Source organism: Oncorhynchus clarkii, chromosome 2 (assembly GCF_045791955.1).
Source record: "Oncorhynchus clarkii lewisi isolate Uvic-CL-2024 chromosome 2, UVic_Ocla_1.0, whole genome shotgun sequence".
Classification (NCBI taxonomy): Eukaryota; Metazoa; Chordata; class Actinopteri; order Salmoniformes; family Salmonidae; genus Oncorhynchus; species Oncorhynchus clarkii.
Window position 1 is genome coordinate 69194334 of NC_092148.1, and position 27699 is coordinate 69222032.

General features: G+C 41.6%; 1 protein-coding gene across 6 annotated transcripts in view; it reads left to right on the forward strand.

Moving 5' to 3' along the window:
• Window positions 1–8786: 8786 nt before the first annotated feature.
• The window catches only part of LOC139372930 (cadherin-related family member 5-like), a 43812-nt gene continuing 24899 nt past the window's right edge, over window positions 8787–27699 (forward strand). Inside the window, exons 1-14 of one of the 6 annotated variants that reach the window (XM_071112825.1) lie at window positions 8787–8949; window positions 13947–14152; window positions 20767–20856; window positions 23257–23459; window positions 23598–23654; window positions 23798–23890; window positions 24194–24280; window positions 24405–24515; window positions 24756–24926; window positions 25015–25105; window positions 25702–25808; window positions 25968–26168; window positions 26276–26407; window positions 26503–26581. In XM_071112825.1, coding sequence (XP_070968926.1) covers window positions 14068–14152; window positions 20767–20856; window positions 23257–23459; window positions 23598–23654; window positions 23798–23890; window positions 24194–24280; window positions 24405–24515; window positions 24756–24926; window positions 25015–25105; window positions 25702–25808; window positions 25968–26168; window positions 26276–26407; window positions 26503–26581 — 1507 coding nt within the window. In that variant the 5' untranslated portion in view covers window positions 8787–8949; window positions 13947–14067. Of the gene's footprint in view, window positions 8950–9126; window positions 9384–13946; window positions 14153–20766; window positions 20857–23256; window positions 23460–23597; window positions 23655–23797; window positions 23891–24193; window positions 24281–24404; window positions 24516–24755; window positions 24927–25014; window positions 25106–25701; window positions 25809–25967; window positions 26169–26275; window positions 26408–26502; window positions 26582–27699 lie in introns of those variants that run through there. The other 5 variants (XM_071112815.1, XM_071112808.1, XM_071112833.1 and 2 more) reach the window with 5 other exon arrangements.

Consider the following 27699-nt stretch of genomic DNA (forward strand, 5'->3'; position numbering starts at 1 on the left):
ACAAACAAAGAAACGCCAACAAGTTATGTCCTTATTTCCAACACGGTCTATCTAAACTGCGTCCACCCGGACTTCAGCTCCTCTTCCCCGATGTCAACGAGCGATGCGCGTCACAGAAACACGAAACATCTGGATGCAGGCAGGCTCTCTATCTCCGGGGAGGCTATACGGACACGCCTGGTGTATACGAGTTGAGTGGGGACGAACGGATTCGGTTTAGTCAGTTTAGTCAGACGTCCTAATGAGCCCTCCACAGCTAGGTAGTTATACTAGTTTATGCTTGAGGCTAGAATTTGAAACTTGTCTGCCGAAGTCAGGACTTGAGTGTTCAGAATCATGTAGATTTCAAAAGCAACAAATGTGCTTTAGCTGTCACACTGGTTTGGTATTATTTATCTAGCTACCCACTGGGCACAGACTTCATATCAATATCTAGTTTTGATTTACATTTGGTTGAGTTGTCAACTAACGTGAATTCAACATAAAAACTAATTTTAAAAATCACCATGTCATTGGATGTAGGTTAAACGTTGGACGAAATTCCCTTAAATTGCTAACTTTTTTCAAATCCATTCAATTTTCCACGTTGGTTCAAGGTGATCACATATTTTGGGGTTGTTGAAATTACGTGCAAACAACGTTGATTGAACCCGTTTTTGCTCAGTGGGTTATTACAGGACAGCAGTGCTCAGCAAGCTCGGGCATAAGGACACACTGTGCACCTTGTTGTGTTTCCGGCAGCGCAAACTCTCCTCATTGACCAGCGGTAGCCAGTAGGCCTACCAACTGGGCACAGACATCATATCAACTTCTATTTGACGTTGGTTCAACATCATTTCTATGTGGAAACAATGTTGATTCAACCAGTGTGTGCCCAGTGGGTAGACTATCAACCCAGTATCACAGATTACTGTGAAATTATAGGAAATTCGTGACAGGCACACTGTAGTATACAGTGAATTTCAATCACAGATCAAATCAAAGTTTATTTGTCACGTGCACCAAATATAGTGAAATGCTTACTTACAGGCTCCAACCAATAGTGCAAAAAAGGTATTAGGTGAACAATAGGTAAGTAAAGAAATAAAACAACAGTAAAAAGACAGGCTATAAACAGTAGGGAGGCTATAAAAGTAGCGAGGCTATATACAGACACCAGTTAGACAAGCTGATTGAGGGAGTATGTACATTAATGTATAGTTAAAGTGACTATGCATATATGATGAACAGAGAGTAGCAGTAGCATAATAGAGGGGTTGGGGGAGGCACACAATGCAAATAGTCCGGGTAGCTATTTGATTATGGCTTGGGGGTAAAAACTGTCGAGAAGCCTTTTTTCCTAGACTTGGCACTCTGGTAGTGCTTGCCATGCGGTAGTAGAGAGATCAGTCTATGACTGGGGTGGCTGGGATCTTTGACAATTTTTAGGGCCTTCCTCTGACACCGCCTGGTGTAGAGGTCCTGGGTAGCAGGCAGCTTAGCCCCAGTGATGTACTGGGCCGTACGAATCTCCGGAGCCCAGAATCAATAACCCGCCGTGTTACTCTGGGGAGCCCACTGAATGCCGCTCGTTCCTCACCCAGTGTGATATTGTGTTTTCTCTCCAGCCCAACACTTACTCCAGGAGCACTGCTCGTGTCGCCTACGTCATATCTCTCCTTATTGGACGGGCTCGTGAGTGGGGCACGGCAATCTGGGAGGCAAGGGCTGAGTGTACTAACCAGTATCAAGACTTTAAGGAGGAGATGATACGGGTTTTTGATCGATCTGTTTTTGGGGAGGAGGCTTCCAGGGCCCTGTCTTCCCTATGTCAAGGCAATCGATCCATAACAGACTACTCTATTGAGTTTCGCACTCTTGCTGTCTCCAGTGGCTGGAATGAGCCGGCCTTGCTCGCTCGTCTTCTGGAGGGTTTCCGCGCAGAGGTAAAGGATGAGATTCTCTCCCGGGAGGTTCCTTCCAGCGTGGATTCCTTGATTGAACTCGCTATTCGCATTGAGCGACGGGTTGATCTTCGTCACCGAGCTCGTGGAAAGGAGCTCGCGCTCTCCGTCGCCTCCCTCTCCGCATCACTACCATCTTCCTCTGCCGGCTCGGGTGCTGAGCCCATGCAGCTGGGAGGTATCCGCATCTCGACTGAGGAGAGGGAACGGAGAATCACCAACCGCCTCTGTCTCTATTGCGGTTCCGCTGGTCATTTTGTCTACCCTCTGTTGTGCCTTGTGGTCAGAGGCCGAGCAAGGCAGTGATGCAACCAGTCAAGATGCTCATGATGTTGCAGCTGTAGAACCTTTTGAGGATCTCAGGACCAATGCCAAAACTTTTTAGTTTCCTGAGGGGGAATAGGCTTTGTCGTGCCCTCTTCACAACTGTCTTGGTGTGTTTGAACCATTCTAGTTTGTTGTTGATGTGGACACCAAGGAACTTGAGGCTCTCAACCTACTCCACTACAGCCCTGTCGATGAGAATGGGGGCATGCTCAGTCCTCATTTTCCTGTCGTTGTCACGACTCCCGCCGAAGGCGGCTCCTCTCCTTGTTCGGGTGGCGTTCAGCGATCGACGTCACTGGCTTTCTAGCCATCGCCGCTCCATTTTTCATATATCCATTTGTCTTGTCTTGTTTTCATACACACCTGGTTTTCATTTCCCCAATCAATCTATTTGTATTTAACCCTCTGTTTTCCATCATGTTTTGTGTGTAATTGTTTTCATGTCAAGTGATGTTCCTTTAGCGCTTTACTTTATTGTTCCGTTTTTTGAGTGCGTTTGTTTTGTTGTGCTCCCGGTTTGGAACTATAATAAAGTGTGCTTTATTTAATCATACTCTGCTCTCCTTCACCTGACTTCTTGAGGGATAGGTTGTTGGTACTGTCTCATCGTAGTCGGTGATCAGTGTCGTCTGCAAACTTAATGATGGTGTTGGAGTAGTACCTGGCCATGCAGTCGTGAGTGAACAGGGAGTACAGGAGGGGGCTGAGCACGCACCCCTGGGGAGCTTCAGTGTTGAGGATCAGCGTGGCAGATGTGTTGCTACCTACCCTCACCGCCTGGGGACGGCCCGTCAGGAAGTCCAACTGCAGAGGGAGGTGTTCAGTCCCAGGATCCTTAGTTTAGTGATGAGCTTTGAGGGTACTATGGTGTTGAACGCTGAGCTGTAGTCAATGAATAGCATTCTCACATAGGTGTTCCTTTTGTCCAGGTGGGAAAGGGCAGTGTGGAGTGCAATAGAAATTGCATCATCTGTGGATCTGTTTGGGCGGTATGCAAATTGGAGTGGGTCTAGGGTTTCTGGGACAATGGTGTTGATGTGAGCCATTACCAACCTTTCAAAGCACTTCATGGCTACGGACGTGAGTGATACGCGTCTGTAGTCATTTAGACAGGATGCCTTTGTGTTTTTGGGCACATTGACTATGGTGGTCTGCTTGAAACATGTTGATATTACAGACTCAATCAGGGACATGTTGAAAATGTGTGTATTTTGACCTGTTTAAAGGTCTTACTCACGTCAGCTACGGAGAGCGTGATCACACAGTCGCCCGGAACAGCTGATGCTCTCATGCATGCCTCAGTGTTGCTTGCCTCGAAGTGAGCATAGAAGTGATTTAGCTCATCTGGTAGGTTCGTGTCACTGGGCAGCTCGCAGCTGTGCTTCCCTTTGTAGTCTGTAATAGTTTGCAAACCCTATCACATAAGACGAGCGTCAGAACCGGTGTAGTAGGATTCAATCTTAGCCCTGTATTGACACTTTGCCTGTTTGATGGTTCGTTGCAGGGCATAGCAGGATATCTTGTAAGCTTTTGGGTTAGAGTCCCACACCTTGAAAGTGGCAGCTCTAAATAAAAACAGTAGATGGCTGAAAACCTCTCTGGGATAGCGGGACACCTGTCGACAACTTCCGGAGAAATTTGAATATTTTCAAATAAATTGGAATAAAATTATTCAAATAAATAATCATAAAAACTATGGATATTAAACATCTAGGTACATACAAGTGTCATATCGGTTAAAAGCTTAAATTCTTGTTAATCGAACTGCATTGCCTGATTTACAATAGGCTTTACAGCAAAAGCATGCCATGCGATTGTTTGAGGACGGCACCCCAAATCAACCAGCACAGGCTTCATAAGATCACAGATATTGATTAAATATTTGTCACGTTCTGACCATAGTTCTGTTATTTATTCTTTGTTTTAGTATGGTCAGGGCGTGAGTTGGGGTGGGCAGTCTATGTTTGTTTTTCTATGTTGGTTTTTGTGTTCGGCCTAGTATTGTTCTCAATCAGAGGCAGGTGTCGTTAGTTGTCTCTGATTGAGAATCATACTTAGGTAGCCTGGGTTTCACTTTTGGTTTGTGGGTGTTTGTTTTCCGTGTAAGTGTTTGGTCCACACGGTACTGTTTCGTTTTTCGTTTTGTTCACATCGTTTATTGTTTTGTATTTCAGTGTTCAGTTTGTTTCATTAAATATTACATCATGAACACTTACCACGCTGCGCTTTGGTCCGATCCTTCTTCCACCCATGAATTCCGTTAAAACATTCACTTACTTTTTTGAAAATCTTCCTCTGATTTGCAATCCAAAGGGTCCCAGCTACAACATGCATGGTCATTTTGTTAGATAAAATCCTTCTTTATATCCCAAAAAGTCAGTTTAGTTGGTGCCATCGATTTGAGTAATCCACTCGTTCAACATGCAGAGAAAGGAATCCAAAAAGGTACTGCTAAACTTTGTTAAAACAAGTAAAAATGTGTTTCTGTCTAATCCTCAGGTACTCTAAAATGTAATTAAACTATAATATTTCATACGGAAAGAAGTATGTTCAATAGGAAAGTAAAATTAGCATGGGTATGTCCTCTTCGTCACGCTCGCACAGACTGATTTCCAACTCTGACTCCCAGTACCAAAACTCCAAATTCTTCCTCGTTTGGGAAGAAGCAAGCCTGAAACCTTGAACAATGACTGTTGATATCTAGTGGAAGCCATAGGAATTGCAATCTGGGAGCTGGAATTGCATATGACCCATAGCTTTCCATTGTAAGAGCATGGGCTCTCTCTCAAAAAAAAATACTGGTTGGTATTTCTTTGGATTTTCTCCTAGCATTTCAATTGTGTGATAGTCTCATGTTTTCTATCTAATGGTACCAATTATATGCATATCCTGGCTTCTGGGCCTGAGTAACACACAGTTTACTTTGGGCACGTCAGTCAGACAGGAAGTGGAGGAAAATAGACCCTAGCCTGAAGAAGTTTAAAACAGAAAAAGGAGGGAGGTTGGTCGGAGGATGGGCAGGCGTATAACGCAAATGTCAAGCAACCTAAAGGTTGCGTGTTCGAACATGAACATCTAGCAAACCATTTTAGCTAATTAACAACTTTGCAACGACTTACTACTTTTTAGCAACTTTGCAACTACTTAGCATGTTAGCTAACCCTTCCCCTAACCTTAACTATTTAACTATTTAACTCCTAATCTTAACCCTAACCTTAACCCTTTAACTACTTAGCTAGCATGTTACCTAAACCTGATCTTAACCCCTAAACCTAACCCTAACCCCTAACAATCACTTTAGTTTTAGCCACCTAGCTAGCCTAGCTAATAGTAGCCACAACAAATCGTGTAATGTACACGAATGCGTTATGATGAAAGAAAATCGTGCAATACACACAAAATGCGTTGTGATCAAAATCGTGTAAAAATTGTCTTTCTGGTGTACCGGTCACACATTTTGAATGAGTAATTTGGGTCTATTTCACAAGACGCTGTGATAGTGTGTTGAGACTGTATCGCAATGACATCCAGATAGTTACTACCATATTACAAGTTATTTCTCGCGTAGGCTGTTAACTTACTCTAAATATAATCACGTCCAATGGAACAAATTGGTGACTTTAGCTACCGCCTGCAACATGTGATACAGCTGCCCAGGGAGAAGCATCAGTGGGAAGCACCTAGATACAACACAGTTGATCTGGTCATTCACACCGGCTTGTCATTAAGTTAGCTAATTGCCATGTCACGGTGGCATCAAGATTCCAGATGTTGACCAATACTGTAAGTTATTTCTCCCTCGCCCATTAAAATAAACATCACTATCTTTTACAAGTTTTGACTTTATGTTCGTATTCTTAAATGGTATTATTTCTTATTGTTGTTGCATTGTTGAGAAGGAACCTGCAAGTAAGCATTTCGTTGGACGGGTATACCATGTGTATCCTGTACATACGACTAATAAAACTTTTAACTAGCACCACCGCTGTTGTCGTTGCCAGCTAGCCAGCATAAACTAGCTTGCTGGGAATGGCTCATCAGAACAACTGACTGAACTGACTGCATCCATTAGTTTTCACTTGGCTCTCAGACAAACAAGTCATCAATTTAGGCACAAGGCATGTCTGGGTATCCTCTCCCCTCTCTTGCATGCAAGCGCGCACGCATGCACACACACACTTTGCCTGAAGGTAAACTCCCTCAAACTTCGAGCCATACCATGAGCACACCGAAAGTCGCAACATTATGCACTGTGTGGGTTAACTTGCACAGAGCTGAAGAATTAGCCCCCTCCAAAAAACATTTTCAATGAGAAAAGTATTTCATAATTGGTGTCTAGCATTTGGCTAGACACATTTGTATGGGCTGTTTTTAGTGTCACAAATAACTCTGAAGCCTTGATGTGGGAGACCGACAGCACACAACACAGTTTGGGACTTAATGGAGTGGAATAACTCTGCTGCTCAGGGCCTCACTCTGCTCTGGTCTCTATATCCTTCTTTAAATGAACTACCTCTATGTACTCCTTTCTTTGTATGCCTATCTATCCCTCTTTCCATACGTTTATCTGCCCAGGATATTCTATTTTGTTCATAGTGTCAAAGACCCACTTCCGCTGCCCCCGCCCCAGGGACAACTCTTTTCTTCTTTTGTACCTCCCCTCTTTAAAGAAAACATTCAGCTGAGTGTTGTGGATTCCTGCTCTGGTTGACCTAAAACCTGGCTCGGCTTTTTAGACTGGAGGGGAGCCAAGGACTGACGTGTGTGTGTGTGTGTGTGTGTGTGTGTGTGTGTGTGTGTGTGTGTGTGTGTGTGTGTGTGTGTGTGTGTGTGTGTGTGTGTGCATGGGGGAGTGAGAGGGGTGTAAACGGATGTAGTGATTCATGTCATCATGTTTCTTCTCTGAAGTACTGAAACATTGCATCCTCCAACATTCTGCCTGAACAGACTGATCAGCAGACCTTTCTTCTGTCATATATCTCTCTCTCTCTGCCCTCCTTTACTCTGCCCTCCCTCCCACTCCCACACTCTCTCTCTCTGCCCTCCTTTATCTCTCACTATGCCCTCCCTCCCGCTCCCACACTCTCTCTTTCTCCCCCTCCCTCTCTTTCCCTCTCTCATTAGTAAAGACAATACTCTGGAGGAGAATGAACCCACATTAGGATCACACAGTGCTGCCAGATACTGCTACAGGCACACACATGCTCTCAGTGAGGTGGGTGTTTCAACATGTTATGTGTTCCAGTGAGGATGTCTGATCAGACAGACACACAAGTCCTGTTATCAGTTGTACCCCTCCAGGGACCAGCATCTGATCTATCTGAAAGCTGTGGGTCTACCTGACTAACCTAGGCAGCCACAACCACATCCTAGACAAGACCTCCATGAGCCACTGGACTAGTTAGCTTTATGCAGGTCATCAGCTCTGGTCTGGGTCTGTGTCGGGTGTCACTGTGTATACTGCAGGAACCCGTGGAACAATTGGAATGTGGGGATTGTTTGTTTGGGGACCTTTTTCAATGTAACACCACACTGAGAGGAGAATTAAAGGCGGTGTGACAGATGACACACTCTTTTTTTCTCTCTCTCTCTCTCTCTCTCTCTCTCTCTCTCTCTCTCACACACACACACACACACACACACACACACACACACACACACACACACAGACTGTTACGGACAGTGATCACACACCAGTTCGTGTGTTCCATAAGGGTTCCATAAAACGGTCACAATAACGACACAACAGATGTGCTGTCACCTTATGACAGCTGACTTTACACTGTCACAGCAGTTTCCTCTGCTACAGGTTATGTGGTTCAGACAGATAATTTATTCTAATGTCCTCTTAATGAGGATAAGTAAACTCCTGTGTAAACACCAGCTGGTGGAGAGGTCACGGAGGAAAGAGAGGGAGCGAGAGAGAGAGTAAGAGAGACGGTTACCTCTGAATACAGCTATAGGTCCGACATCTAGTGGTGACATGTCATAACAGAAGGTAATAAAATCAACACTGACAATGATGTCCAACCCAGACATGGATCATTATGTAATTATGTTAATACTTGAAAGGACTATTTCATTGATTCCATTATACTGGGCAAGCTCAATTAAGTGCAGCTCAAGTATCTGAAATTATCTGACATGTTTGATCAAAGCCTGGGCTTGATGGACATGGCTATTCATAATCAGAGTAAGAGATCTACAGCCAGCCATCACAACAAGTGACTGGTCTGGTGTCCCAACATTATATTAAATTAAACATTAATACTCTCTCTCTCTCTCTCTCTCTCTCTCTCTCTCTCTCTCTCTCTCTCTCTCTCTCTCTCTCTCTCTCTCTCTCTCTCTCTCTCTCTCTCTCTGGTGTCTGGAGAAGGGGGAGGATGTCAGGGTTAAAAGCCAACATATGATTGGTAATCCCTTGTCAGCCCGATTAGCATGTTCTCTCTAAAGCCTGATAATCAGACGCACTCGCACATGCACACAGACACTGGCTCAAACAACTCCCTTATAAGACGTGTGTCCCTTACCTCCACTGTGACCAGATCATTAATAGGTCTGATCGGTCACATCTTTATATTCACGCCACAACCCAGACCTGTAATGCCTGATGGAAGCCACACTCAACCACCAGAGATTCCAGAGAAGTATGTGCAGATAGTCAAAAGGGAATAGTCAGGTGAGTTTTGACCCCTGTCTCTAACCTCCATGCTGTTTTAGTACGTTCTTTCTAGGCACCTCGATTGGCTAGTGCTCTCTAAGTACTCTGATTGGTCATAAATCCCGCCCCCAGGGTTTAGCCTCTGAGCCGAAAGTTATCCTCAGGAAACGCTTCTTAAGCTGCTGTCTAGTTTGTGTGTGATTTTTGTGTTCAAGTGCTGTCTTTGTGAGTGTGTTTGCGTCCCTGTTTCTTTCTGTACGTTTGGTGGTGTCTGCTTGTGTATCTGCGCTTATGTTTCTTAGTTTGTGTTTATTATTGTGAGGACACACACACTCCCTGGGTCTGCGTGGAAGGCTGTGTGTGTTCCCGTGGTCCAGCAGGTATGTTGTGTTCTCTAGGCATTAAGAACAGAAACCACTGAGGATCTCACACCTACAGGTCAGTTAACACAGGTAAAGGTGGTGTGTCTGTGCCTGTGTTTGTGTGTGTGTTTACTTTAGAGGCTCTTGTGTGCAGGGTAATATTTGAGCGGCGGGGTGACAGACAGCATGTTTGAGGCCATGTGTGTGTGTGCATGTAGTTGGGTAGTGTGGTGGTATTGCTGGTACGTTGTTAGTGTTTCTAGGTTCTCAGAGGGCAAGTCGACTAAATAATGGGCCCCTATTAAGAGATACTAATGATCTGAATGGAATGCAATGGAACTGTCATGTCACCGGGATTTCAAATTTACACATGGATGATTTATTTGTTGGCATTTTTGTTTCCCGTTTGTTGATTTGGAATGGAGTGTTCCCTAACCCTAACCCTGATAGGCACCAGAATTAGGCCACGTGGAAGGAGGTTTGTTGGAATCAGAGCCAAAAAACAGGATTAGAGGAAGAGTGGGTTAGAGGATGGTTTGATGAAGGGTGAGCGGCAGTTGTCTGTCTCTGAGTCAGGCAAGGGAGGGGTTCAGGGAGGGCTGAGGTGGGGGAGATTAGGGCTGAGGTGGGAGAGGAGAGTGACAGGGGAGGTTAGAGGTGAGGTGGTCTGTCAGACAGGGAAGCTGAAGAGAAACCCACTTACAGAGCATTTAAAGGAATTACTAAAGAGAAGCCTTCAAACTCGTCAACTGTGTGTGAGAGAGAGTGAATGGAAGAGTGAAACTGCGTGTGTGTGCCTTTTTTTAAAACATTTATTTGACACCACCAGCTACATCTGGTCTCCCATCCAGGACCAGGACTGGCCCTGCTTACCTTCAGAGGCAAACTAGTAGTAGGATGCAGGCTGCTATGCTGCTGGAATGTGCCAAAACTTGCAACTGATAAAAAGGCATAAAAATTGCATGAAAGAGGGAGATGTATTTAATCACGTTATCATAAAAAAATAGCACAGTGGGCTTCTTGACAATATGATCTGGTAATGAAATTACATGACAAGTACATTATGTTTTCCATGTTAAACCAGCCATTTCAAACAATACAAGGAGCTTGAAGTGGCTTACTTGAATTTGGAGCTCAGAAATTCAAGTACCGAAGTAGGCCTACCTTGAAAACCAGACGTTTCCTCAGTTGGGTGCCTGAAAATGTTTATTATTGTATCCATTTTATAGGTTCTCCTGCTCCCTTATAATGTTTCCCAGATTTAAAAAATTGCAGCATCCATCCATTTTGCATCATTTGTTACCATATTTCAAAATTATTTCCTTGCAATATTGTTTTTTGCTGTCAATACTTTTGGGTTTATGTTTTGCTTTCAATATCATTATTTCTGTTTGCAATACTAACAATTTTGTTCTTGACTTTTGCTTGAATTTAATTGCACAAAAGTAACTCACTGATAGAGGATTGTGCCATATAATAACACTATTACTCTAGGCCTATTAAAGGTGTTTAAAGCGGCAATCCTGAATTGAAACATTCGTGTTTTCAATGCCTCAGTTTCAGTAAAAAGTTGAGGATTGGGGCTGGAGAAATGCAACCACTTTCATAGACTATGCTATGGATGCAAGGACTGACCATCCATGATATCAAAATGAAAGATTTAACCATGTTTTTAGGCTTTACAGTGGTTGTTTACATTTACTTTGTTTACAAACTTTGGAGTAAAACCTTATATTTTGGGTTCTGACTGACACGACAATAGAACTAAGCACTTATACGTTATATTCTTCAAGAATCAATAGGCACACATTTAGTCCAAAAAATGGATTTAGCAACTAAGGATTGCCCCTTCAACAAGCAGTGACCTTCATACAGCAGAACTAGGTCGCCATTTGAACACAATCCATTAACCTGACCCCAACATTTGTCTTCTATCCACTGTTTTGAGAATGTCCCTTAAAATCAATCCCTTGCCCCGCATTTGTTTTTTTTTATGGATGTGGACAGCCTAAAGAACAACATTAGCATGCAGATTGTACATGTTTTTTTTGTAAGTGTGTGTGTGTGCACTGTGTGTGTGCACTGTGTGTTGTGTGTGTGCACTGTGTGTTAATAATCACAGTAAAGCCATGTGAGATCAGACTTCTGTAGTGATGTAACGCTGATCTCCAACTAAACATTATTGTGGGAAGCTCCATGTTACATTCCAATCTCCCTATCATATCTAAGCTGATATGACACCAATGTTGATGAAAAATAAACTTGATTGGAGGTACACAACACACTCCCCACCTCTCGCCATGAGCCATCCGGCCATTACGAGAGCCACATACCAGATTTTCAACAGGGTCATTAGCATTTGGAAAATAAACATTTATTGCCCCGACCTAGCTCAATATCTAGGAGTCGGATAAGAACAAGACTACAGCGTTCATAAAGTGACCATTAGACATACCACCTTTTGGACTGAATAAGTTTGTGGGGGCAACAGTTTTGATTAAATGCATAATTTATCGCTTTCACACGTGCTACCTTTCTGTAGCATTTCTGGCAATGCTAACAACTTTTCAGCCGAATCTCAGTTCTAAAACCGGACCAAAGCACTTGGGTTGCGCAGCAACAGCGCTATAGGAGCTAGCTAACACCAGTCTGATGAGAGGCAAGCTACAGGCAAAGGAAGATAGTTATATTTAGCTTTGGATGTTTTTTTACATTTCTGAAGTCATCTGTGTAAACTGTTGGCCTGCCTTGACACTTGCGTGTAATCAGAGCATAAACAAATAAGCACAAATAAGATAGTGAACGTCCTTGGCTGCTATTGCCAGTTAGCTAGGCAACTAACGTTAGCCAATAAGCCATCAAGGCTGTAACATTAGTTGTATGGACAGATTGCAATGCACCAGCACAACTCAATGTTAATAATATCTCCTATATTCTTCCACAAAGCACAGCTAGCTAGCTAAGTAAAGTTCATAGTCAACATCAAACTTTGGTAACCTGCCACGCTGCTAATGGGTCTTTCTATAAACTAGGGTACCAGTGAGGATTCCTACACTGAACAACTTGTTACAGCAGTTGATAAGTCATTGATAATAATCTGCCATTTTTTTTCAGGTCATTACATTAAGATATAAGGGGGATCATAGCTATATTCAATACAATTCATGAGATTATTTAAAACCTGTTTAGCCCTCTATCATGGTTGGTGGCTTGATGTGAGACATAAACATTACTTTTCTGTCCTTGCATTTATGGCAATGTAAATTGTCATTATATAACATATTAAGCATTAATCAGTTAAATTAGACATTGAACATGAACCCTGTAAGAATTGTGTATCTTGCTGTCGGACAGTTTTTTAATAGAGATCTCAGAAATGCAGTGTAACTAACTACATAACATTTCCTGTCTCCTTATGTTACAGGGTGAAAACAGTTTTCATCGGCACAAAAATCCAAAATAATTAATGCATTGCTTCTAACTGAAAGAGTCACCTTACCTTAATACTTCAAACCTAAATTGAAACTGTAATTAACACGATTCTTCAGTAATTATGCAAAATACTTGTTGGATGCACATTTGGTGTCCAGCTGGTTAGGTATGCCATGATATTTTCACACATCATCATCTGATCCAGGCAGGAATTTTCAAATAACTGTCAAGTGACTAACAGCTGTTGTGATACAGCATGCGATGCAATGACAGCCAAAGTGCTGGAAAAAAGGTGTTTGCGAGGAATATCCAGAATATTTTGGTGTCTCGCGGATGAAGACAGTTGTGCTGCTGAAGACAGTTGTGCTGCTGAAGACAGTTGTGCTGATGAAGACAGTTGTGCTGATGAAGACAGTTGTGCTGGTGAAGACAGTTGTGCTGGTGAAGACAGTTGTGCTGGTGAAGACAGTTATGCTGGTGAAGACAGTTGTGCTGCTGAAGACAGTTGTGCTGCTGAAGACAGTTGTGCTGCTGAAGACAGTTATGCTGATGAAGACAGTTGTGCTGGTGAAGACAGTTGTGCTGAAGACAGTGAAGACAGTTGTGCAGCTGAAGACAGTTGTGCTGATGAAGACAGTTGTGCTGCTGAAGACAGTTGTGCTGATGAAGACAGTTGTGCTGATGAAGACAGTTATGCTGGTGAAGACAGTTGTGCTGATGAAGACAGTTGTGCTGATGAAGACAGTTGTGCTGCTGAAGACAGTTGTGCTGGTGAAGACAGTTGTGCTAATGAAGACAGTTGTCTTATGCTGATGAAGACAGTTATGCTGGTGAAGACAGTTGTGCAATTAACCTGCTGAGCATTGTGCTGATGAAGACAGTTGTGCTAATGAAGACAGTTATCAGCATTAACATGTCAATACAGACATCTGGCTAGCCATAGTTAGCTAAGCATTGCTCAGTGACCAGTAAGTCAGACAGACAGCTAGTTGTAGCTATCATAACATTGTTCAATGACAGCTTGCGTATGTCAATAAATACAGCACAGATAGCTAGCAATAGTTAGCCTAGCTTCACTCATTTAAGTTACACCCATGTCAATACAGACAGCTAGCTAGTCATAGATAGCTTAGCATTGCTCAGTGACAGTGGCAAAACTGTTTGGTTGTTTAACAACAAGATGGCTCTTATTTTACCACACTTCTCTTTCTCTTATTCCAGGTTAGGGGTGGTGGTGTGAGAGACTGGGACCGGAACTTGGAGCTGTGCTAAGGAAGGTCTGGTTCTAGATACAGTGCTAGGGGCTGGGACTGGAACCTGGTGTCTGGTTGAGGCTGTAGTGATGCAGCAGCAGAGGTCTTGTCTGTGGAGGTGGAGGGTCCTACTCTGGTCCACACTACTCCTCCTCATTCCCCTCAGTGCCACAGGTAAAACCCATCACCACAACCTTACTATTATCTAACCCTGACTGTCTACATCTAAAACCCATGTAAGGAGCAGGATAGCATTCTGTTTAATTGTGTGTGCGTGCACGTGCGCATGCTCATGCTTATACGCGTGTGCGCGCCTGTGTTTATTTGTGTAACATCTCACAAACAAAAATACGATAGTATGCTATGGTCTAAATACTGTAGTATTACTATATTTACAGTATATACTCTAGTATTCACTGTAGTGTTTTTGTGGACTTTACTATAGTGTTCAATGTAAAATTTACTGTAGTGCTTTTGCAGAGATGACTGTAGTCTTCACTATAGTGGTTTTGTATTCACTGTAGTGTTTTTGTGGACATGACTGTAGTATACTATACTATTCACTGTAGTGTTTTTGCGGACATGACTGTAGTATACTATACTATTCACTGTAGTGTTTTTGCGGACATGACTGTATGTGACAATCAGGGTTGTGGAGTAACTGAGTGGCTCTGTGGTCTGAGGCGTCACTACAGACCCTGGTTCGATCCCGGGCTGTATCACAACCGGTCGTGATTCGGAGTCCCACATGGTTGAGTACAATTGACCCAGTGTCACCCGGGTTAGGGGAGGGTTTGGCTAGGGTAGGCGGTTATTGTAAAAAAATAATTTGTTCTTATCTGACTTGCCTAGTTAAATAAACATGTGAGGGATTACAAAAAAATGGTAACTGTTACATTACCAGCAAAAATACTGTAATCAGATTACAGTTAATTTTGAAAAACTAGATGATTACTTTGAGGATTACTTTTAAATTCAGAAAGGATATTTGTGAAAAAATACCTTTCACACTTCTCTGTTTTCTTAATGACATTCAAATCAGCATTGAAAAAAGGCACAAGTTTAAGTTTGTTCCACCTAAGCGAGGTAAGGATGACAGCAGTGGTGTAGTCTACGGCGACACGGATATCACTTATTATTGAGATTTACAAATCAAATCAATTCAAATTTTATTTGTCACATGCCCCAAATACAACAGGTGTAGGTAGACCTTACCATGAAGTACTTACTTACAAGCCCTTAACCAACAACGCAGTTCAAGAAATAAAGACAATAATTACAAAATAAACTAAAGTCAATAAATAAAATTAAAAAGTAACACAAGAAAATGACATAACAATAACGAGGCTATTTACAGGGGGTACCGGTACCAAGTCAACATGCGGGGTTACAGATTAGTCGAGGTCATTTGTAAAGTGACTATGCATAGATAATAAACAGCGAGTAGCAGCAGTGTTTAAACAAAGGGGAAGGGGGTGGTCAATGTAAATCAAATCAAATCAAATGTTATTGGTAACATGCACATGGTTGCAGATGTTATTGCGAGTGTAGTGAAATGCTTGTGCTTCTAGTTCTGACAGGGCAGCAAAATCTAACAAATAATATTTAACAATTCCACAACAAATACCTAATACACACAAATGTAAGGAAAGGAATGGAATAGGAATATATACATATATATATATATATATATATATATATATATATATATATATATATATGAGCATATATATAGACTCTCTCTGGAGAGAGTTTGCTGCACTGAAAGTAAAGGGGCTGAATAATTAGTCACCTGGAATGCATTTCAATTAACAGGTGTTCCTTTGTGGAATTTCTTTCCTTCTTAATGCATTTGAGCCAATCAGTTGTGTTAGGGGTGGTATACTGAAGATATCCCTATTTGTCACGGATGCCTCCGGAACTGTCATTACGCACACCTGGTCCCTATTCCCATTTGATTAGTAATTGTATAAGTGTGCCCTTTGTTCACCATTGTCCTGCCGATTATTGTTACAATGTCCATTGGTTCGTGTGAGTACCTGTGCTATGTTGTTTTAGCTTTCGTGCCACGTATATTGTGTAGATGATTACGGGTCTCGTCCCGTGTGATAATCATTGTGCAACTTTGTATTTATTCGAGGTACTCCTCACTCTTTTGTTTGGGTTTCTACCCTGTGTTTTGTATACGTGTTTGTTTGGTCTTCATCCCCGTGCCTTTACACGGCACACTGTAATTTGGGAAATAAAAACCCCTATTACGCATTCCTGCGCCTGTCTCCTGATCCTTCATACCGACGTGACACTATTTGGTAAAAGACCAAGTCCATATTATGGCAAGAACAGCTCAAATCAGTAAAGAGAAACGACAGTCCATCATTACTTTAAGACATGAAGGTCAGTCCATCCGGAAAATGTCAATAACTTTATACGTTTATTCAAGTGCAGCCGCAAAAACCATCAAGCGCTATGATGAAACTGGCTTGACCGGTGGAAATCTATCCTTTGGTCTGATGAGTCCAAATTTGACATTTTTGGTTCCAACCTCTGTGTCTTTGTGAGACGCAGAGTAGGTGAACGGATGATATCTGCATGTGTGGTTCCCACCGTGAAGCATGGAGGTGGGATGGTGTGGGGGTGCTTTGCTGGTGACACTGTCTGTGATTTATTTAAAATTCAAGGCACACTTAACCAGAATGGCTACCGCAGCGATACGGCATCCCATTTTGTTTGCGCTTAGTGGGACTATAATTTGTTTTTCAACAGGACAATGACACAAAACACACCTCCAGGCTGTGTAAGGGCTATTTGACCAAGAAGGAGAGTGATGGAGTGCTGCATCAGATGACCTGGCCTCCACAATCATCTGACCTCAACCACATCGAGATGGTTTGGGATGAGTTGGACCTCAGAGTGAAGGAAAAGCAGCCAACAAGTGCTCAGAATAGGTGGGAACGCCTCATGAAGCTGTTTGAGAGAATGCCAAAAGTGTGCAAAGCTGTCATCAAGGCAAATGGTGGCTACTTTGAAGAATCTAAAATATATTTTGATTTGTTTAATACTTTTTTAATTACAACATGATTCCACATGTGTTATTTCATAGTTTTGATGTCTTCACTATTTTTCCACAATGTAGAAATGTAGAAAAACCCTTGAATGAGTAGGTGTTTCCAAACTTTTGACTGGTACTGTATATATATATCCCCTGATTCTTGAAGAATGTGACACTCCCAATTTTTCAGTTTTTGATTTGTTAAAAAAGTTTGAAATATCCAATAAATGTCGTTCCACTTCATGATTGTGTCCCACTTGTTGTTGATTCTTCACAAAAAAATACAGTTTTATATATTTATGTTTGAAGCCTGAAATGTGGCAAAAGGTCGTAAAGTTCAAGGGGGCCGAATACTTTCGCAAGGCACTTTATGTAAACTTTAATATTGATTTATCATGCAATAGATTTTGTTCAATTGGTTATATACATTTTTGTCTTCTTTTAATGTATCTTAAGAGGAAAGTCATCTAAAAGTAACCGAACGTAATCAGATTATTTTTCTGAGTTTGGGTAATCTTAAAGTTCCGTTACTGATTACAATTCCGACAGGTACTTAGTAACTGTAACGGATTACATTTCGAAAGTAACCTACCCAACCCTGGTGACAACATATTTGTGTATACTATTGTGTTTACTGTGGTGTTTTTGCGGACATGACTGTAGTATACTACAGTATTCTCTGTAGTGTTTTTGCAGATACGACTCTAGTATACTGTAGTATCACTGTTGTGTTTTTGCAGACCTTACATCAGTATTCACTGTAATGTTTTTGCAGATACGATTCTAGTATACTGTAGTATCACTGTTGTGTTTTTGCAGACCGTACATCAGTATTCACTGTACTGTTTTTGCGGACATGACTCTAGTATACTGTAGTATCACTGTTGTGTTTTTGCTGACTTTACTGTAGTCTTCACTGTAATGTTTTTGAGGACATGACTCTAGTATACTGTAGTATCACTGTTGTGTTTTTGCTGACTTTACTGTAGTCTTCACTGTAATGTTTTTGAGGACATGGCTATAGTATACTATAGTATTCACTGTAATGTTTTTGAGGACATGGCTATAGTATACTGTAGTATTCACTGCAATGTTTTTGAGGACATGGCTATAGTATACTATAGTATTCACTGTAACGTTTTTGAGGACATGGCTATAGTATTCTATAGTATTCACTGTTGTGTTTTTGAGGACATGGCTATAGTATACTATAGTATTCACTGTAATGTTTTTGAGGACATGGCTATAGTATACTATAGTATTCACTGTAATGTTTTTGAGGACATGGCTATAGTATACTATAGTATTCACTGTTGTGTTTTTGAGGACATGGCTATAGTATACTATAGTATTCACTGTTGTGTTTTTGCAGACTTCTCTGTATTAGTCAACATAGTGTTTTGCACCCTCGACTGTAGTATATTGTAGTAACACCTGCTGACTAGGGTTAGCTAAAATGGCACAACTACCAGACTATGCCAGTTACTGTTTAATGAGAGGAACAACTGAATCAGAACATAAGACACACAGGTTCGTGACAGGCCACCTATTGAGTTGGGTCAGTTCTGAGCAATGCAACAAACCAGACAATACCTTTCAAAAATATATACATTTTTATTACAATTGTAACATTAACATTAATAACATTACATTTTTATAACAATTGTAACATTAAATGTTAGATGCAGGTTCTAGGCCGATTAAAGGGAAACAGTACACAGGCAGATATAAAGAACAAGATCAGTTTATTAAAGTTATAGGATTAGGTTTGCTTGTTTGACACAGATAAACAACACAAACAATTATAAATATGTGTTTCCCTGGCAACCTTATTAGGGGAGGACATGCAGTACATATAAAATCACTACAACATTCAGTAAGCACCACACGATCGAGGGATACTACAGTGTGTAGTATAGTATTCTCCAGTACACAAAAACATTATAAAGCAAGCACTACACAATCAAGGTATACTATAGCATGGAGTATAGGATTCTACACTATACTACAGTTTACTACAGAATTATATAGAACAGTTGAAGTCGGAAGTTTACATACACTTATGTTCGAGTCATTAAAACTTGTTTTTCAACCACTCCACAAATTTCTGGTTAACAAACTATAGTTTTGGCAAGTCAGTTAGGACATCTACTTTGTGCATGACACAAGTCATTTTTCCAACAGTTGTTTACAGACAGATGATTTCACTCATAATTCACTGTATCACAATTCCAGTGGGTCAGAAGTTTACACACACTTAGTTGACTGTGCCTTGGAAAATTCCAGAAAATGATGCCATGACTTTAGAAGCTTCTGAGGCTAATTGACATAATTTGAGTCAATCCAAAGTGCCTGTGGATGCATTTCAAGGTCTACCTTCAAACCCAGTGCCTCTTTGCTTGACATCATGGGAAAATCAAAAGAAATCAGCCAAGACCCCAGAAAAACAAATGGTAGACCTCCACAAGTCTGGTTCATCCTTGGGAGCAATTTCCAAACGCCTGAAGGTACCACGTTTATCTGTATGAACAATAGTATGCAAGTATAAACACCATGGGGCCACGGAGCCGTCATACCGCTCAGGAAGGAGACGCATTCTGTCTCCTAGAGATGAATGTACTTTGGTGCGAAAAGTGCAAATCAATCCCAGAACAACAGCAAAGGACCTTGTGAAGATGCTGGAGGAAACAAGTACAAAAGTATCTATATCCACAGTAAAACAAGTCCTATATCGACATAACCTGAAAGGCCGCTCAGCATGGAAGAAGCCACTGCTCCAAAACCGCTATAAAAAACTTTATGGAGAAATGTCCTCTTGTCTGATGAAATAAAAATAGAACTGTTTGGCCATAATGACCATCGTTATGTTTGGAGGAAAAATAGAGGCTTGCAAAGCCGAAGAACACCATCCCAACCGTGAAGCACAGGGGTGGCAGCATCATGTTGTGGGGGTGCGTTGCTGCAGGAGGGACTGGTACACTTCACAAAATAGATGGCATCATGAGCCAGGAAAAGTATGTGGATATATTGAAGCAACATCTCAAGACATCAGCTTGGTCAAAAATGGGTCTTCCAAATGGGCAATGACCCCAAGCCTTCTTCCAAAGTTGTGGCAAAATGTCTTAAGGATAACAAAGTCAAGGTATTGGAGTGGCCATCACAAAGCCCTGACCTCAATTCTATAAAACATTTGTGGGCAGAACTGAAAAAGCGTGTGCGAGCAAGGAGGCCTACAAACCTGACTCAGTTACACCAGCTCTGTCAGGAGGAATGGGCCAAAATTCACCCAACGTATTGTGGGAAGCTTGTGGAAGGCTACCCGAAATGTTTGACTCAAGTTAAACAACAAGTTAAACAATTTAAAGGCAATGCTACCAAATACTAATTGAGTGTATGTAAACTTCTGACCCACTGGGAATGTGATGAAAGAAATAAAAAAAACTTCAATAAATCGTTCTCTCTACTATTATTCTGACATTTCACATTCTTAAAATAAACTGGTGATCCTAACTGACAAGACAGGAATTTTTACTAGGATTAAATGTCAGGAAATGTGAAAAACGGAGATATATTTGGCTAAGATGTATGTAAACTTTCGACTTTTGTAATTTGTAGTATTTTGTTGATGTCGGCTGGCATGCCAGCAGCAAGTGTTCCACGTCGTAATTAATTAAGGGCGGAGTTTCCAATTAAGCTGTGTATAGTTATTAAACAGTGTATACTGTTTTGGTTTGTTCAGGGCATCTCTTTGCCATTGTAGAAGATGGCGTGTCTTTGGAGGATGGGAGTGGTGACCCTGGTTTAGACCAAACTGTGAGAGGAGAAAATTGTAAGTACCGGCATATGTTTATGGCAAATGCACCCATCGTTCCGCTAAGCTTCTCCCTTGCTGTAGATCTGTGTGTCATTATTGCTTTGCCAGAATGTCTCTTTTTATTGATTTAAATCTATGATGTGAAATAACCTATAAATACCTATACGATGTGTTTGTTGTCAGTAGAAATTGTGTTCCCTGTGTGGCTTATTCCTAAAAGGTTCAACAAGTCAAAAAACTTGTCTGGCTGCACATCTGACTGGCTGACTTACTGCAAATTAAGAAATTATGTGACTAAACTCAACAAAAAGAAGAATAAACTGTATTATGAAGCCAAGATCAATTATATACTTTAAATTAAATTATGGGCAGAAAGACTAATTAAACTCCATCTTTCATCGAATCAGATGGCTTATTCATCACAAAACCACAAGATGTTGCCAATTATTTTAATAATTTAATAAAAGAAAAGCATTGTAAGTTTTGAATTTTGTAAAGTTATTGAGGGAGAGGTAAAAAAAATCTATATCGATCAATAATGACAAACCTCCTGGCATTGACAACTTAGATGGAAAGCTAATGAGGATGGTAGCTGAGTCTATAGACACTTTTATCTGTCATACTGTATCTTTAATCTGAGCTTAGAGGACAGTTTTTGTTCTCAGGCCTGGAGGGAAGCCAAAGTCATTCCTCTACTCAAGAGTGGTAAGCGGCCTTTACTGGTTCTAACAGCAGACCTATAAGCTTGCTGCCAGCTCTCATCAAACTGTTGGGAAAATTTGTGTTTGATCAAATACAATGCTATTTCTATGTAAACGAATTAACAACAGACTTTCAGCATGCTTATAGAGAAGAGCACTCAACTGACACAAATGATGATTGGTTGAAATAAATTGATAATAAGGAGATTGTGGGAGCTGTACTGTTAGATTTCAGTACAGCCTTTGATATTATTGACCATAACCTGTTGTTGAGAAAACGTATGTTTTATGGCTTTTCAACCTCTTACCACTAGGCAGGTAGCCTAGTGGTTAGAGTTTTGGGCCAGTAACCAAAAGGTTTCTGGATTGAATCCCCGAGCTGACAAGGTAAAGATCTGTCATTCTGCCCCTGAACAAGGCAGTTAACCCACTGTTCCCTGGTAGGATGTCGTTGTAAATAACAATTTGTTCTTAACTGACTTGCCTAGTTAAATAAAGGTTCAATTAAAAAACTCTTATTGTGGATTCAGAGCTATCTAGCTACTAGAACTCAGAGGGTTTTCTTTAATGGAAGCTTATCTAATATCAAACATGTAAAGTGTGGTGTACCGTAGGGCAGCTCTCTAGGCCCTCATATTTTCTATTTTTACCAATGACCTGCCACTGGCATTAAACAAAACATGTGTGTCCATGTATGTTGATGATTCAACCATATATACAGCATCAGTAACCACAGCTAATGAAGTCACTGAAACACTTAACCAAGTGCTACAGTCAGTTTTGAAATGGATTGCCAGTAATGGTTATGAACATCTCTAAAAGTAAGAGCATTGTATTTGGTACAATTCATTCCCTATGTTCTAGACCTCAGCTGAATATGGTAATGAATGGTGTGGCTGTTGAGGAGACTAAATGACCTGGTGTTACCTTAGATTGTAAACTGTCATGCACAACACATATAGATTCAATGGTTGTACAGATGGGGAGAGGTCCGTCTGTAATGAAGAGGTGCTCTGCTTTTTTGACATCACTCTCCACAAAGCCAGTCCAGTAGGTTCTAATTTGATCTTATCTTCATTATTGTCCAGTCATATGGTCAAGTGCTGCAAAGAAAGACCTAGTTAAGCTGCAGCTGGCCCAGAACAGAGCGGTACTTCTTTCTCTTCATTGTAATCAGAGGGCTATATGAATAATATGCACGCCAGTCTCTCTTGCCTAAGGGTTGAGGAAATTCTGACAGCGTCACTTCTGGTTTTTATAAGAAACATTAATGTGTTGGAAATTCCAAATTGTTTTCATAATCAACTTAGCCACCAGGGCTATTTTCCCAGTTCACAGGTCCATACCAAATTCAAGGAGACGTACAGTATTATATAGAGCCATGAGTGCATGGAACTTCCTTCCATCTTATATAGCGCAAGTGAACAGCAAACCTGTATTCAAAATACAAATAAAGCAACACCTCACGGCACATCGCCTCTCCCCCATGTGACCTACTTGTTGTGTGTATGTACTGACATGTATGCGTAACTAATAGATGCACACACACACTACATGTTCATGTTTTTAAATATATGGAAATTATAAAAACATTTGTCTGTAATCTCTTTTTTGTCATGTAAGACTAGCTGTTGCCATGGGGATCCTAATCAATCACATCAAACTGTTTGTCTGATTGGCTACTCTGCTAATCACAAGCTTGTCTGATTGTCAGGGAACCCATGTCTGGAGGGCCATGATGTGTTTTCCAAGGTCAAAGAGAACAGCATGATAGGAGAACTCATCGCTGAGCTCAACACTGAGCTGACAGCCAATGATGTTGTCTGGAGCTTAACTGGGGAGGACGCTGATTGGTTCTTCCTAGAAAGGCGCAGCATCAGACTCAATGCCCCATTGGATAGAGTTCTGGACCGGGAGGTAAAAACGTTATCACAACTTCCTCACAATGATGACAGGGTTCTGTCTTGGTTTAGTTGACTCAAAGAACAACACTCAGCAGGGTCATGTGCAGATATGAAGCATTATATATGTTGTGTGTGTGTGTGTGTGTCTCAGGTGCAGGGCCCAGTCCTGATGGCAGCGTTGACCTGCTATGAGGAGGACACTGTGCAGGTAGAGACTGTACATATCTGGAAATATATTTGTCCTTTATACCAAAGTGATATTACTATGGATCCAAAACTTCTAAATGTGTGTGTGTGTGTGTGTGTGTGTGTGTGTGTGTGTGTGTGTGTGTGTGTGTGTGTGTGTTTCAGAGTGAGTACAGGATCATGGTGGAGATTCTGAATGAGAATGATAACACTCCTGAGTTTGTGGAGAGCACCATACAGCCTCGCAGCATCAGTGAGGTAAGTAGGCTACACTACATACATGCTCACGTACGCACACATATACAGTACACACATATACACACATATACACACACACACGCACACACGCACGCACACACACACACACACACACACACACACACACACACACACACACACACACACACACACACACACACACACACACATTTAGAAGTTTTGGAACCATAGTAATATCACTTTGGTATGAAGGACAAATATATTTCCAGATATGTACAGTCTCTACCTGCACAGTGTACAGACATAAACTGAAGCCGATTTTTGCTTGATGTCCATGTCTAGCTGGCTGAGGTGAAGACAGTGGTGTTTACAGTCCAGGCCACAGATGCAGATGGCGACACCATAATGTACTCCATCGACCAGACCTCGGTACTGTATCAATAAAGTTTTATACTTAAATAAATACCAGATCTCCTTACTGTATCAAATAAATAAAAAATACTTCTGCATTGAAATGAGTGAGTACAGTATTTGTGTGTGGTCTCTGTTCCAGCCTGATGCTGCCTACTTCAGAGTGGATCTCCCTAACAGTGGAGAGGTGATACTGGCCAAGCCTCTGGACTACGAGACTAAAACACAACTGAAGATCACCATATATGCTTCGGTACCCTAAATGCACCTAGCCTATAGTTACAGAAAAACTTGGCTGTGCCTGCCATCTGCTTGATATATTTTGTGAATAATGCACACCTTTAACCAATCAAATTGTATAACTGGAACTAATATCTCAGTCTGATATACGGTGTGTGTGTGTGTGTCTGTGTCTGTGTCTGTGTGTGTGTGTGTGTGTGTGTGTGTGTGTGTGTGTTTATATGCCTGTGTGAGTGTTTGTGTGTGTGTGTAGGAGATGAACACTGTGGAGAAGTTCAACACTAGTGCCATCCTGACCGTGAATATCTTGGACGGAGATGACCAGTACCCACAATTCCTGCCGTGCATGCCCCCCTCTAATGACCAATCGAATCGTGTCTGCAGCAACCCTGTCTACACGGTTAACATCACAGAAGGCGAACAGGTTAGTGCCCAGGGTTAGGGTTAGGTATTGGTGGTAGGTGTTAGGGGTTAGGGACTGATGTATTCTGTTAATGTTGTCCCTGTTATAGGACGTTCTTCTGGACTTCTCTCCTGGGCCGATCAATGCTGTGGATGGAGACAGAGGCCTCAGCTCACCTCTCAGCTATAGCATTCTGTCAGGTACAACACACACACACACATACAAACCACCATTGTTTATCTTCAGAATGAAATGCAACGTAGTATTGGGAGTTTCTAAACAGTATAGTTTACAAGGCTACCAATTACTTCACACTGGAAAAAGTTAAGCTAAACTAAACTTACTCTTAAGAAAATTATAGTTTACTTAACTAAAGTTACTCTGAAAAAGTAGTTCACTACATCCAAACTACTTGATGAAAAATTATCATATTTAAATCTGTTATGTCACAGACTACAAATTGCAAGGACAGATCACTTTGGGGTCATATGTTAGCAGAATGAGCAATTTAGCCTATTAAACACAAAAATGATGTTGTAAGTGAGAATTAGGCAGGTCTGAAGCCAATAAAGGAAATGATTGCCAACTTCAAATGTAATTAAATATTTGCAAAACAATGTGTGTAGTTCCAGTAGTTAGCTACACTGCTACTTGGCAAAAAAAAGTAATTAAAAACTGAAAACACTACCTAGATTTGAATTTAGTTCAACTACCACCAAGCTCCTGCAAAAATATTACTAGTTTAACTACATGTAGTTCACTACTCCCCAACACTGTTGACAATATATGTTGTCAGGGGCTGATAATGGGCGTTTTGTGATGGATGAGGTGACAGGGGAGGTGCGTCTGATGAAAGAAGTAGAGAACAGACTACTGACACCCACACTACGCCTACGGGTCATGGTGAGACACACACACACACACACACACACACACACACACACACACACACACACACACACACACACACACACACACACACACACACACACACACACACACACACACACACACACGACTACAGAGACTCTAAATAACTGAAAACTCTCTCCCCCTCCTCAGGCGTACCAGAGGAATGACCCTAGGAAGTACTCAGTTGCCACAGTGGTGATCCGTGTTGTGGCTGTCAACCGCTTTTCTCCCCAGTTTGGTCGGGCCGAATACCGTGGTTTTGTCACTGAAGGCAACAGCCCTGCCTCACTGGTCAACACTTACGGAAACACCGTGCTGCTGCTACAGATACAGGACAGGGACTTCTCTGATGTATGCATACAAACACACACACACACACACACACTCTCATACACACAGCTGGACTATGCATCGTGTAATATTCTGTAACTTCAACACTCTCTTCCCTTAATTGGTAGGGGATTAATCCCAAGATGCACTACTCCCTGAGGTCCTCGTCCAATCACACAGAGTTTTACCACATCACACAGGAGGGGCTTCTGATCGCCAGGACCAATCAGCTACGGCCATCACAGAAACACAGTCTGAAGGTGGGCTTTGATTGGACAGAACAGTATTTGAGAGAACAAAGTAATGATGGACAAGCTAAATTGTTGTTGATGATGATGATGATGATATCATGCAGGTAGTGGCTGTGGATCTGGAGTCAGGTGACATGGCCACTGCTCTCATAAAGGTGGAGGTGCTGTATGAAGGACAAATAGGTAACACAGCCACACACACATACACACACACACAATTACAATTTGTGTGGTCGTACTTGCTCTCAGTGTAAGTGTGCATACAGTACCAGTCAAAAGTCTGGACACACCTACTATTTCAAGGGTTTTTCTTCATTTTTACTATTATCTACATTGTAGAATAATAGTGAAGACATTAAAACTGTGAAATAACACATTTGGAATCATGTAGTAACCAAAAAAGTGTAAAACAAACCCAAATATATTTGAGATTTGAGATTCTTCAAAGTAGCCACCCTTTGCTTGATGACAGCTTTGCACACTCTTGGCATTCTCTCAACCAGCTTTACCTTTACAAACAGTCATGAAGGAGTTCCCACATATGCTGAGCACTTGTTGGCTGCTTTTCCTTCACTCTGCGGTCCAACTCATCCCAAACCATCTCAATTGGGTTGAGGTCGGGTGATTGTGGAGGCCAGGTCATCTGATGCAGCACTCCATCACTCTCCTTCTTGGTCAAATAGCCCTTACACACCCTTGGGGTGTGTTAGGTCGATGTTCTTTTGAAAAACAAATGATAGTCCCACTAAGCAAAATCCAGATGGGATGGCGTATCGCTGCAGAATTCTGTGGTAGCCATGCTGGTTAAGTGTGCCTTGAATTCTAAATAAATCACAGACAGTGTCACCAGCAAAGCACCCCCACACCATCACATCTCCTCCTCCATGCTTCACGGTGGGAACCACACATGCAGAGATAATCTGTTCACCTACTCTGAGTCTCGCAAAGACACGGCAGTTGGAACCAAAAATCTCAAATTTGGAGTCATCAGACCAATGGACAGATTTCCACCGGTCTAATGTCCATTGCTCATGTTTCTTGGCCCAAGCATGTCTCTTCTTATTATTGGTGTCCTTTAGTAGTGGTTTCTTTGCAGCAATTCAACCATGAAGGCCTGATTCACACAGTCTCCTCTGAACAGTTGATGTTGAGATTTGTGTGTTACTTGAAGTCTGTGAAGCATTTATTTGGGCGGCAATTTCTGAGGATGGTAACTCTAATGAACTTATCCTCTGCAGCAGAAGTAACTCTGGGTCTTCCTTTCCTTTGGCGATCTTCATGAGAGCCAGTTTCATCATAGC